Source organism: Trichosurus vulpecula, chromosome 3 (genome assembly GCF_011100635.1).
Source record: "Trichosurus vulpecula isolate mTriVul1 chromosome 3, mTriVul1.pri, whole genome shotgun sequence".
In the NCBI taxonomy this organism is placed as follows: Eukaryota; Metazoa; Chordata; class Mammalia; order Diprotodontia; family Phalangeridae; genus Trichosurus; species Trichosurus vulpecula.
This window is the reverse complement of record NC_050575.1, coordinates 270,327,609-270,341,549: the sequence shown is the minus strand read 5'-3', so window position 1 is coordinate 270,341,549 and position 13,941 is coordinate 270,327,609. Positions and strand designations below refer to the sequence as shown.

Here is a 13,941-nt window from a genome sequence, read left to right as displayed (position 1 = left end):
GTGGACTTATTGGTTTTGGGATATAATTGCTAAGTCGAATTGGAGTCATTGGTTTTGGGGTTTGATCCTCTGGTGTTTGAATAAATGCTTTACTTCTGCCTTCTATATGGAGAGTCTCATGTCCTGTGATACAGAACTATACAGGCATAATCATAAACATCATAAATGTTGCATTTATTGCCTTAATGATACATTGTGAACCTGGGTGATGGGGAGGATGGTGGTACACTTGACAATAATAGGGAAGTTTGGAAGAGAGGTTTGGGTGGAAAAAATGAATTATATTTTGAACATGCTGAATTTGAGATGTTTATGAGACATCCAGTTTGATATATCTAATAGGCAGTTAGTAACACAAGACTGGAATTCAAAAGAGAGGTATAGATCTCAAAATAGTCTGCATAGAGATAATTATTGAATCCATAGGAGCTGATAAGGTCATCAAGCAAGATGGAGAAAAGAAGAGGAGCCAAGACAGATCCTGGGGGCACATTCACAATTAGTGGGGGTGATGTGAAGAAGATCCAGCAAAAGAGACTGAGGAGTGGTCAGACAAGTGTATAACTAGGAGAGAATAATGTCATGAAAACCTGGAGCAGAGAATATCCAGGAGAAGAATCTGCAGAGGGCAAGAAGAGGGTTGAGTAAAGGCTATTGTGTTTGGCAAGCAAGAGATCACTGGTGACTTTCAAGAGAACAGCTTCATTTGAGTCCTGCATTTCTAAATCCCTGCACAGGGGATTTAGATTTAGAAAAGGAGCAAAAGAGTGTAATAAATTTCTTTGAGGTACAAGGTCTGATTTTCATTTGACCTGATTTCTTTTTCAAAACTTCCTCTGTAATACACTGATAAGAGTTTATTTTCAAAATGGGTTAAAAGCTATTATTTCTCAGTGAGTTCTCTGCCTACCACGTTAGGGTTCTGCTCTTGGTTCCTCTCATACTTTATCATAGAAAGCAAGGGCATGGTAAAAGAAAATGGGGGGCTGAAATTCAACAAACCAATGGAAAAAAGCAATGGTTTCACTGCGTTCTTATAGTGGTTCTGCCACTAACTAGCAGCAAGTTATTTAACTTCTCTAAGCCTCAGATTCCTTTCTTGTGTGATGCAGGTCTTGATTTCTTTTTTTTAAATGCATTTTTTTTCTCAATCAGCAAATATCTTCCTTCTTTCCCTGCTAACTACTCCCTTCCACAAATTGAGAAAAAGAAAAACAAAACCCCTCTTATAAACATGTGTAGTCAAGCAAAAGAAATTTCCACATTGGCCAGGTCCATCAAAAAACCTCATTTTATACTCTGAGTCTTTTACGTCTGTATTAGGAGGTAGGTAGCATGTTACATCATTCCTTTGGAATTGTGGTTGGTCATTACCTTGATGAGATAGCCCAAGTCTTCAGAGTTGTTTATTTTTACAATATTGTTGTCAATGTATAAATTGTTCAGTGGCTCTGTTCATTTCACTCTGCATCTGTCTATACAAGTCTTCCTCAGTTTCTCTGAAACATCTCCTTCATCATTTCTTGGAGCAAAATAGTACTCCATCATATTTATAGACCATAGTTTGTGCAGCCATTCATTAATTGATGGGTGCTAGAGTATTGTCTTATTCCAGGATCACAGGAACAGCTGAGGTTAGGTACCTGCAAGCTCTCCGTAAACCTAAAGTGGTCTGATCCGGGGCAAAATCTGATTGTGGTCCCCCTACAACCTCCCCACAATCTGAGCTCTGCAAATTACTGATCTGTAACTGAGTTTGATCAACAGGCCTGTAGGCTTGCCTCCTTTAGAGGTCAAAGACTGTATTCAGTCACTATCAGCCAGCTGAAATGATTTATTGGTTCAGAGTAGCAGAATAGGTTTCCCTTTGGTTTGGGACTCCTGCTCTTGTTATTCATCTGCAGTCTTCAGACTGGGCTAGACATTGGAACTGAGACCTTGTTTAGCTCCTGAGGTCATAGTCCCACAACTATTGTTTGCTTTGAAAACTTCTAACTCAGCACACAGCCTAGGGCTCACGACCACTCCTTACCTCTGAATTCTAACCTTCCATCTTCCCTGGATCTGTGATCTAGAACTGTGTAGTGAGTAACAAAGTTGCCAGTTTGTACCTGTCCCCGTCAATGTACCTTTTATGAGTCTGGAGGTGCCCTGGTAAGGTTGTAGGACCTTCACTTCCCCTAGTGCACCACCTCTCCCGGGGCATATGCTCCTAGCCAGACCCTATAGTACAGTGTCTGGATATGTTTCCCTCTCTCTCCTTGTGCTGACCTGGGTTGGGAAAATGACTAACTGTGACCTTTTAAAAAAAATTCCTATCAGGATTCGATCTGGTGCATTCTGTTTTGAGAAGTGTTACTGAGGAGAGCTCAATATACTTCCTTCTGCTTCTCCACCATCTTGGCTTCACCCCTGGATTAATTGGTTTCTATGAACCTTTCCAGTTCTGATGTGCTATGCCTCCATGGAATAGTTCTTTCAAATAGAAAATGATGGCATTTTGGGGATAAGCAGAAAGCAGAGAAGTTTGGAACAGGTAGCAACAGAGAAGACACTGTGTGTGTGTGTGTGTGTGTTTGTGTGTGTGTGTGTGTGGTGAGAGAGAGAGAGAGAGAGAGAGAGAGAGAGAGAGAGAGAGAGAGAGAGAGAAAGAAACAGGTAAGAAGAATTAGGACAACACATCATTTCTACTAACCCCTTGAGGAGGGCACAGAAGGGAAAAGCCTAAAATAAACACAAGTGGGAGTGGGCATTCTAACAGTAGGATAACTGAATCCATCATCTTGTTTCCAGAACTTGGTAAGGAAGAGGAAAGTCACTGCCTTAACCAAAAATAATAACCAGGATTAAAAAAGAATCACTTTTTCAAAGTGGTTAATTTTACTTAAAAAATTTAGATCTGTCTGTTTTTAGCCATACTTGTTTGTTACTGGGCATTTTCCACAATGTAACTTCCTTGTATATTAAACATAAATGTGAAAGATTGCCCCTTCTCCCTTGTCAGGAGGGTGGGGTTCTAGCCTTGACTCTGACATTGTCTTCACATGTGACTTTGGGAAAATCATATAATCACTTTCAGCTTTAGTTCTCTTACCTGAAAAAATTAGAAAGTTGGACTGTATGATCTTTCAGCTTTTGTCTAGGTCTAAATTCTATTATTTTAGAGTTATAAACAGAATAAGGTGATTGTTTGTGGTCCATCACTCAGGGCATGCTGGTCAGGTTCCTCTTCTCCCCCAAATATTCACCCTACAGTTGTCCCATCTCTCCCTTATATTCTACTATTAGTAATAATTAATTTGATTCTGGTCTTTGAGAATCTCCTTATTAAAACAGTGAATATATCTGGTGGTGGAGAGAGGATAACATCCTAAATTGTTGTTAGCTAAAACCTTAGATTAATTACCAGTTTCTGAGAACAAGATAGATTTTGGAGTGGGGAAGAGAAGAGAGGTCAAGGGTTATTATATTTCTGTTCAAGGTACTTGGTGAGAAATCTCTTGGGACAGTAGGACAGAGCCTGTGATTTTTTAAAAATCTGGCCAAGGGATCTATTATCTAATTTTTGTCACTATGGTTAGGATCTTAATAAAACCAGAGCTGAAAGGGACTTTAAAGTTTATTTAATTCAACCCCTTAATTTTACACATTTGAAAACAGACCCAGAGAAGTTAACAAAACTAGCATCTGAGGCGGTGGCTCCTTGTCCAGCATCCTGTGCGCCATTCCACTCAGTTGACACTAGCAGTGTGACAGGGATCTGACTGCTCTATCAGATCAAATGAAACAACATATGTAATATAGAAGGATTTGCAGAACCTTAAAATACTTCATAAATGCTAGTTATTGTTGTTGTATCAAAATTTATTGTGGATCTGATCTGGTAAGAAATATGTACTCAACACCTATTTTCAAGCTGGTATAAAATAATATAAGATGAAAATCTATTATACATGTGTAAATTGCTTTGTAGTTTAATTATGGTGGTTGGTCAGGTTTTCATAGTTAAGAAAACATACATCAGGTTTAGTTGTTAAGAAAATGAGTCTAAAGTGTATTTATTTATTTTGCTTTTTGGCAGGGCAGTTGGGGTTAAGTGACTTGCCTAAAGTCACACAGCTAGTAAATGTGTCAAGTGTCTGAGGCTGGATTTGAACTCAGGTCCTCCTGACTCCACGGCTGGAGTTATGTGGTTGGAAGGAACTTCTGAAGGTGGCATCTTGCCCATAGGAAGGAATATATATATATATATATATATATATATATATATATATATATATGTATGTATAAATATATATGTATGTATGTATGTATATATATGTATGTATGTATGTGTGTGTGTGTGTATATATATATATATATATATATATATATATATATATATATATATATGTATATGTATATCTTCATGGATACTTGAACATTTTTCCTATTTCTGAACACCTCCGGAAAATTTTTTTGAAGACAAATAGAATAAATAACCTATACACTAGTGGTAGTGTCTATAGTTCTTTGGGGTAGCTCCCTGACCTTAAAAGCACAATCACTGGAATAGGGAGGAAGAGCATCAAAGGGAGAGCAAAAATTGGGCAAGAAAACAAGGCATTTTCATTGGCTTCTAAATTTTTCCAAACCTACATCGGGCTGTTCCTTCCCTTGTGGCCCATACATAGATATACACGTACAACACATACATGTATGCAGATACACACACACACACACACACACACACACACACACACACACACACACACCTTTTCCTGACATGCACATTCAATACTGATAAATCTTTCATTGTTTCTCCTCCAACTACACCTTTCATTCAAAGTCCCAATCTCCACTTCTGTGAATAGGACTTCTGTGTGCAGGAAAAAAAGAAACTTCTAGTGAAGGATTTTCTTTCCCTGAAATTCTGTCCCCTTTTCCTTTTAACCCTTTGGGATTTGGAATTTCCAGAAAGAAGCACACAGTAATATTTTACTGGCGCTGAAGGGACCTAAGGGTGACAATACAAAATGAGACAATAGGTGTTTGCAATTGTGTAGTGTTCCCTGAATATATAAATTCAGTAGCCTAGCAATTTGGTTTTGTGATTAAGAAATAAAATGGCAAAACAACAACAGTAATTAAACAACAAATTGCCTTAGATTGTAAGTTCATTTGTATCCATGATCTGTATTTAGTGATGGCTCTGAAAAATCCATGTAGATATCTATAGAGAACCAATAATAATATGACCTTATATTTACCCAAGGCTTTATAGTTTACAATATAGTTTACAAATATAATGTTTATATTCATGCTCTGATTTAAGAAAATTTAGTAAAAACTCAGTTGAGTATAATGGTTGGATCTTTAATTGAATGCATTCTATTTAAAAGTTTGTGTAACAGTTGGGAATCACATATGAATTGTGTTAATAGCTTAGTCTGAAATTTGTATTTATCTGTGGGTGGCAGTAAAACCTCTTGTGATGAACAATGTATTTGACCATAATTTTATAGTTCAATATTCTCAAAAAACAAAATGAAACAAAACAAATCTAAGGCCAAGGGCTAAGATCAAGATCAGGATAACAAATTTAGACCTGGGAGGGATCTTGGAGAACAACTATTTCAACACTCTCGTTTTTATAGATAAGGAAACAGGCCTGGAGACATGAAGGGACTTTTCCGAGATTATACAGGTAGTAAGTGACACATGTGTTGATTACCTTCAGTTTCTATTTTAAAGTTAATATATAACATTATGGCTTCAATTGTGTCATTTTTATGCACGGTAGGTGCAAAGCTACCTTTTTAGGATTGATATTGTTTCTGGGCAGCCCTAATCTTTCTCCTGAACTCTAGCCATTAATTACCAACTGTCTGCTGGATGGTTCTTCCTGGTTACCTTGTTAGCATCTCAAACTCAGCATGTATAAAATGGAACTCGTTATCTTAAATCCACACCTTCTACAAACTTCCTTATTTCTGTTCAGGGCAACATTATCCTTCACTTGCTAAGATTCATAACCTTGGAGTTGTCCTTGATTCTTTCTTTGCCCTCTCCCCATATCAAATCAGTTGCCACATGTGTCCTCACATCTCTCCCATCCATCCTATTATCTCTACTCTTACTGCTACCACCCAAATTCAGAGTCTCATCAGCTTTTGCCTAAACTATAGTCATGGCATCCCAGCAATGAAATACTATTGTACAATAAGAAATAATGAGAGGGACACTTTCAGAGAAACCTGGGAAGACTTGTGTGAATTAATGCAGAGACAAATGAGTGGAACCAGGAAAACACTTGGTATGTGCTACCTACCCACTGTCAGAGAGGTGATGAACTAAAGATACAGAGTGAGACATGTTTTTGGACATGATCAATGTGAGAATTTGCTGTGCTTGACTCTGAATATTTGTTACAGGGGTTTTCAATGAGTGTTTGCATGTGTGTTGGCAGAGGAAGATATGGGAGAGAGAAGAAATTTATTAATTGAAAAAAAATTAAATTAAAAAAATTATTCTCTCTGCTTCCATTTCATTCTATCCTTCACATAGCTCTCAAAATAACTATCTAAGACCCAAGCCTAACCAGTAGATCATTTCCCTGGTCAAAAACATCCAGTGCCTCACCACCATTGCCTACGGGATAGAATATCCTCAACTTAGAATTTAAAAAAAGAATGTTAAAATTTTTATATGTAATTAGGAAATATTTAACAAATAAAAATATATTTAAACTATGTAAAAAAAAGATGGTGGTAGTCTTCATAACAATGGGCCTTAGGAAGTTCAAAACATATTTCCATATTAGCCAAGTTGCAAAAACATGCACACGCAAAAAATAAAAATAAAGTTTTTTTTTTTAATATGCTTCAGTCTGCACTCAGAGTTCATCAGTTCTCTCTCTGGAGGTAGACAGCATTTTTCATCATACATTCTTTGGAACTGTCTTAGACCATTGTCTTGATCAGAGCAGCTAAGTTTTTCGCAGTGATTGCTATTTCTGTAGAGTACTAGCTAACATTTACATAGCATTTACTATGTGCCAGACACTGTACTAAACACTTTACAGTTAATTATTATCTCATTTGATCCTCACAAAAGCCCTAAGAGGTAGGTGCATTTTTTTTTTTAAACAGAGGCTAAGTGACTTCCCCAGGGTCACACAGCTAGCAAGTGTCTGAGGCCAAATGTGAACTCAGGTCTTCCTGACTCCAGGCCCAGTGCTCTATGCACTATACCACTTAGCTGCCTAATCTTTCCAACCATTCAAGCTCACAACTTAAGTCTCACTGAACTCCTCACACTCATCCTACACATCCACATATTTAATCTTTTGTCCAGTCTTCTCATTTCTATCTTTACAACATATCTTATCTACATCCCCTTCTCTTCACTCACACTACCTTGGTTCGGGTCCTCACCCTTTGTCCCCTGGAATACTGCATTAGCCACCTAACTGCCTCAGATCGATAGCCAGTTTTCCACAGTGCTGCCAAAGAGATTTTTCTGAAGGATAGAGAAGTGTTACTTCCCTTTTCCAGAAGAGACAGTAGCTCCCTATTACTTCCTGGATCAAATATGGAGTCCTCTGTTGGGCATGTAAAGCTCCCTATCTTGGCCCTTTCTAGACTTCTTAATTCGGTTTTCTCCATGAACTCTTACAGACCAGCTACACAGTTATTCCCTGAATTAGATTCTTTTGCCTCTGTGCATTTTCATAAATTGTCCTCCACAGTTGGAAAACGCAGTTCCTGCTCACTTTGCTTCTCAGATGTCTTACTTGTTAGTTAGTGTTTATAGATTTCTGAAGGGCAAATGCTCACACTGAAAATTTAACAGTCAGCTCTAGTGAGCCTCTACAGCCTCACTCCAGCACACCCCTTGGTCCCATTCCTCAACAAACCTGGGCAGTTTGGACGGTCGCATGTTCGGGACTCTGTGGCCGTGCACGCATAGCCACATGACCTGGTTCGCTTCTGATTGCCACTTCCACAGGTTACACTGCAGACAGACCAGGGGCTCCAGTCTCCTTCACCATCAATGTAATCTGGATGGGATGAAAGGAGATGGCCTCTGAGGCTAGATGTATACACTCTGACATACCACAGGCACACATGCTTTTACAACTGGCCTTGGATATAGATTCAAATTAGCCAGCAGATTCCCTGCTGGCTAATTTCATACTTACCAGGGGCCACAGTTGAAATGCTACTGGATCAACTGGAACCAAAAATACAGTGCCTGGCATTTCACTTTTCACTAAAATTTTCATATTCTTAAAGCACAGAATCACAGAACTTTGATGATGGAAGTAGCTTTAGACATCATCTAATCCAACATTCTCTTATTTCTTTTTGCAGATGAGGAAACTGAGGTTCAGACTGGTTAAGCAATTCCCATGAGGTCACACAGGTAGTGGCAGAGCCAGGACCAGGGCCCCACAACTCCTACTTTGGTGAGCTTTCTGCTCTGTCACATGTCTTCATGATTTCTACTCAGATTGAAGAGGTTTAATCAAAATGAAGACTGTTAGTGAACCTATAGGTTCCTAGGGGTGCTCGACACCCCAAAGTACCGACATGCCGGGTCCTGCCGAAAGAATTTGACTCAAGCCTTCTCAGCCAAGGGAAGAGACAAAGTTTATTAGGGATTCACCATAATGGGCTGTCTTAAGAAATCCCACCCTTTGTGATGCCTGTTTCCACAAGCGGGCCAGATTCAACCTACTGAGCTAGATTGAATCTGAGCTGAGCTAGATTGAACCTGAGCACCTTCAAGGAGGCAAGATGGAGATTATATACACAATGGTTGTAGGAGGGATTGAGGGGTGGTCTGGGGTGACTAGAGGAGGGCTTTAGGGAGGGTCTTGAGGAGGAGTCTAAGGAGGATGAGATGAGGTCAGAGTCCAAGAACCAAGAGAATGGAATTAAGGGTTGGAAGTAGCTGAAGGCATGGATACTGATAGTATCTAGGCAGGGAAATAGCTGGACAATAAAGGGCGAGGCTAGGTAGAGATTTGGGCCTAATGATAATGTAAGGCTTATGGCCTTAGGAAAAGGCCAGATCTAGTTGGAAGATTCAAGGACAGTTCAAGGGGGCTCCCAGAGACTGTATTCTAGATTCAAGGGGGTTCCCAGAGACTGTGCCCTCATCAAGATCATCCTAATTTTTTCTATCTTTGAGGTTCTGGGCCTTTGCTCATTTGAAAAGGGGATCTTCGTATGTGGAGATGTTTGTGTGCCTTGATGAATACATACTATGAGTATACAAAGCTAACAAATCTTTGGGGCTGGTATTACGTAGACAGAGCAAGAATGGAATCCACATGTTTCTACCTGAGAGCTAGGCCTGGTGCCAGCCTCACAGCCTTCCAATGTTCCTAAGGGCAGTGCTATTTCAAAAAAGGAATTCTCTCATCTTGATTCTTGGCAGGTGAGAATCTTTACCATTAAGCAGGGTGAAGAGGCATTTTATGGCTATGTCTTGCTCTCTGCTCATGAGAGGAAAACAACCCTGTCATGTACTGCCCACCACTAGCCCCATCTGAAGATCCCCCTCTCTTCAACCCCCTAACAAAAGGAATTTTTCCAAACTTTGATTTTTCTGCTGTGTGGAATTAAGTTTTCTAATCACATAACCAAAATAAGTATTTAAAGCATCTTCTTCCTATAATATCAGGCTATTTTGGTCTCCTTTCTCTCTCTCCCCAATAACTACTTGTCTTCATTTACTTATTTACTTCATTTTACTTACTAAAGCAAAAATAAAAGTAGAGGACCACACATATTCTGCATGAGCAGAATTAAGGAGCCAACTTCCTATAATTAATGGTAAAAGCAGTCTTAGTTTGAACCTTGACCCTGACACTTACTTGTTATATGACCCTGGTCAAGTCATTCAGCCTATGAAAGTTAAGTGAGCTTAACTTTAGATTTCTCCACACTCTATGACAGCCTTCTGAGCCTCAGTTTCTTCATCTGTAAAATGAGGCTAATAATGTTTGCTCTTCCTAGGGGCATTGTGAGGTAAATGCTGTGCTATAAACATGCAAATTGTGGTTAGTGAGTGATTTGTTTTACCTTTCAAATCATGGGTTTTAGAATTAGAAAGGACTTTGGGAATCATCTGGTCCAGCCCCCTCATTTTGTAGGCCTAGAGAGATAAAGTGACTTGTTCAAGGTCAAGAGTGCTGGGCCTGGAGTCAGGATGACCTGAGTTCAAATTCAGTCTCAGACATGTTAGCTGTGTGACCCTGGGCAAGTCACTTAACCCTGTTTGCCTCAGTTTCCTCATCTGTAAAATGAGCTGGAGAAGGAAATGGCAAACCACCCCAGTATCTTTACCAAGAAAACCCCAAACAGGATCATGAAGAGCCGGACATTACTGAAAAGACTGAACAACAACCAAAGTCATACAGGTAGTAAATAACAGAGTTGGGATTTGAACAAAATTCTTCTTGCTCACCTTCTTAACTAATAGAATCCTGCCACGAACATCAGAGGTATCCCTGGGGCATTAGCATGCATCAGGCAGAATATCCAAGGGAAACGCACCATATGCACATTTGCGTGCAGACACACAAACACATATACACACACATTACTCACAGACTGCACAGTTTGAACTTTTTTTTAATAACTCAGATTTTTCCACATTTTTAAGGGAGAGCCACATTATATGAATGTCAATGAAAATACCTTTATTCTTGGAGATCATGCATGTCTAATTAGATTTTGTAAGACAGAATGGAAATTTCTGAATGTGGAAAAAGCTAGAAGGACAGCATTGACTTTATAACATTGTCACTATATATAAAATGAGACCTGCTTCATTCTCTTGCCTATCACAAATGTTTACTTAAAATAGGAAATTCACATAGGGATAATCTTTCATTTATGTGGTACTTTATACTTTTCAAAGACAATAGTTGTCTCATTTAAGTAAAAATCAAAGAAGATAGTAAAGAAAGAAAAATAGGCCACTTTAGAACAGGATGTAACTTTTGTTTCACAAATGCCTTTGGGAGATTTAAAAAAATATCTATCATATTTCAGCATGCTTCAGGTACCAGATTTCTATGAGATGGTTTCAGTCTCAGTGTTAGGGCAGTTGAAGTCACTTGACTCTCTTAACTCACCGGATGGGGAAGAAATCACCAAAAAGGAAAAGCAGTTTGATATAGCAGAAAGTTCACTGACATTCAAGAGACCTGGCTTTGCCACTTATTAGCTGTGTGACCTTGAACAAGTTGTTTAACCTCTCTGGGTCTCAGTTTTCTCACATGTGAAATGTTTTAAATGATCTTTACAATCCATTCTAGCTAACGTGTTCTATTATTCTATGTGTTCTGGATTGGGAATCCAAAGAACTGTCTCTACTACTTACTAGACTTGTGACCTTGGACAGTCTGCTTAACCTTGTTTGAATTTCAGGTTCTCCATCTGTATAATGGAGGTTTTAATACTCATAGTACCCAAATCACAGAATTTTTAATGAGAACTGAATGAGATAATCTCTGTAAAACTCTTTGTGAACCTTTGAATACTAAAGAAGTGGAAGCTACTATTATTATTAGGATAAGTTGCAAAGGTTGTATGATTCTTACCAATAGGGAAAATGAGTTGCAGAAATGGAAATGAAAGGAACCTAGGGAGCATATGACCACCCCCTTCTTCAAGTTTCTGATAGAGATGAAGAAAAAAGCCAGGTGTCATCTGACATGCATCCTAGATCTGGGGGGAGCAAATTTTATAGAGTTCAAAGGAAGGTTGAACCATAAGGACTACAAATTCTACACGTGAAGTCAGCTGAGGAGGGGAAGGAAACTCAAGAACGAAATCCTGAAGACACCAAGGGAAGCAGTTTTGAAGAGGAGGAAAAATGGGAGTCTTCAAGCAGAGGCTAGATGACCACTTTCCAGGTATGTTTTTAGTGGGGATTTATTTGTCTGTAGGGGCTGGACTAGATGGACACTGAGGTACCTCTAAAATTCTGTGACTCTAAATTGTCTGAAGCAACTAATGTAGATGGACATGGATCTCAACAGCCAACTTAGGTTTTGTTTCTTTTGTTTTGAAAAAATAGGTACAGAATTTGGGAGCAAGGGCAGTCAACAGAAGTTAAATATAAAAATACATCATGGACCTGTAAAAATAGTGTCAGGAACGGTAAATTCAGAATGAGCTGAGGCTGGCAAGCAAAAGATGAAAAAAGAAGAGGGTTTTTTGTTTTGTTGTGTTGGATAAAAGAAGAGAGAGGACAGTTGCTTGGGGGTGGATGGGATGATGATAGCTGACAACAGAGACAAGGCAGAGCTGCTTAATTATTATTTTGCTTCTCTTTTCTCTGTAAAGAAAAATGACCTTTGCCCTGGAAATGACATACAATAATAGTTAACAGGTAACTGATAATACCCAAGACAAGTAAGGAGATTTATAGTAAGAAAACATCTAGATGCCTTTGATGAATTTAAATCACCTGAGCCAGAGGAATTGTGACCTCACCTACCAAAAGCATTGGCAGGTGTGATTGCTGGTGATTTTGAAGGTCATGGAGAATGGAAGATGTACTATCACACTGTAAAAGGGGAAATGTCCCAATTTTCTCCCCCCCCCAAAAAAAAATTAGTCATGTTCTAACAACAAAAGAAAAACAAGAAAAGAAAGAAAGAGGAAAAGTAATATGCTTCTGTCTGCACCCTGAGTCCATCAGTTCTCTACCTGGAGGTGGATAGCATTTTTTATCATGAGTCCTTTGGAATTGTGGTAGATCATTGTGTTGATCAGAGTTCCAATTTTCAAAAATATGAGAAAAGAAAGGAGTCAACAAACTAAAGGCCAAACATTGGCCATTGATTCCTGGGAAAATTCTAGGAATGATCTATAAGAAATAGGTAATAGAGAGCTAGAAGAGGAAGTGGTCATTGGAAAGAGCTAGCAAGCATGAGTTTATCAAGAATAAGTCATGCCAGAAAAACCTTATTTCCTTTACTGGGTTTAAGGTTACTAAGCTGCTACACATATGGCTTACCAAGATTTTACGAAAACATTTGCTAAAGTTTTTCATACCATTCTTATGGAAAAGATGAACAAATGTGGGCTAGATGATAAATGCAGTTAGCGGATCTGGATTTGGTTGAATGGCTGGATTCAAAGGGTAGTCATGAATGATTCAATGCCAGTTCAGCAAGAAACCTCCATTGGATTGCGTGCCCTTCCCCACCCCCAGATTTGTACCTGACTCTGTAATACTACAATGAATTGGATAAAGGCAGAGGTGAAATGGTTACCAAATTTGTAGTTGACACAAAGCTGGTAGGAATAGCCAACACACTAGCTAAACAGAGCAAGTATCTGAAAAGACATTTATAAACAAGAATATTGGGCTCAATCTGAGAAGAAATTCAGTGGGAATAAATATTAACTCAAATACTTTGGTTTAAAAAAACTACATTACAAATACAAGATGGGGAGGCATGGTTAGATAGCAGTGTCTAAAAGTCTTCGAATTTAGTGGACTTCAAGCTCAATATTAGCAGTGTGATGGTCTTCATTAAGAAAGTCACAGCTTTTAATAATGAGGAGACAGTCCCATTGCACTTTGCCCTGATCAGACCACATCTGTATTATTGTGTTCTGGGCACCACAATTTAGGAAGTTACATTGAAAAACTAGAGAGTATCCAGAGGAAGGCAACCACGATGGTAAAGGGCCTTTTATTCCATGCCATATGAAAATAGGTTGAATGAACTAGGGATGCTTAACCCAGAGAAGAGAGGACTTGGAGTGACATGATGGCTTTCTTCAAGTATCTGAAGGGCTGTTGTGTGGAAAAGGCTTTAGATTTGTTCAGTTTGCCTGTGAAGGACAGAAACAGGAGCAGTGGGTGGAAGTTTCAATGAGGCAAATTTAGCATGATGTCAGGAAAAACTTCCTAACAATTAGATCT

The 13,941-nt window shown here is 38.8% G+C and overlaps 1 protein-coding gene across 1 annotated transcript in view; it reads right to left on the bottom strand.

The window, feature by feature from the left end:
- Window positions 1-13,941, bottom strand: part of ISM1 (isthmin 1) — a 100,995-nt gene that overhangs the window by 10,378 nt on the left and 76,676 nt on the right. The window contains exon 4 of the mRNA XM_036751121.1: window positions 7,898-8,041. Coding sequence (XP_036607016.1) covers window positions 7,898-8,041 — 144 coding nt within the window. The remainder of the gene's footprint in view (window positions 1-7,897; window positions 8,042-13,941) is intronic.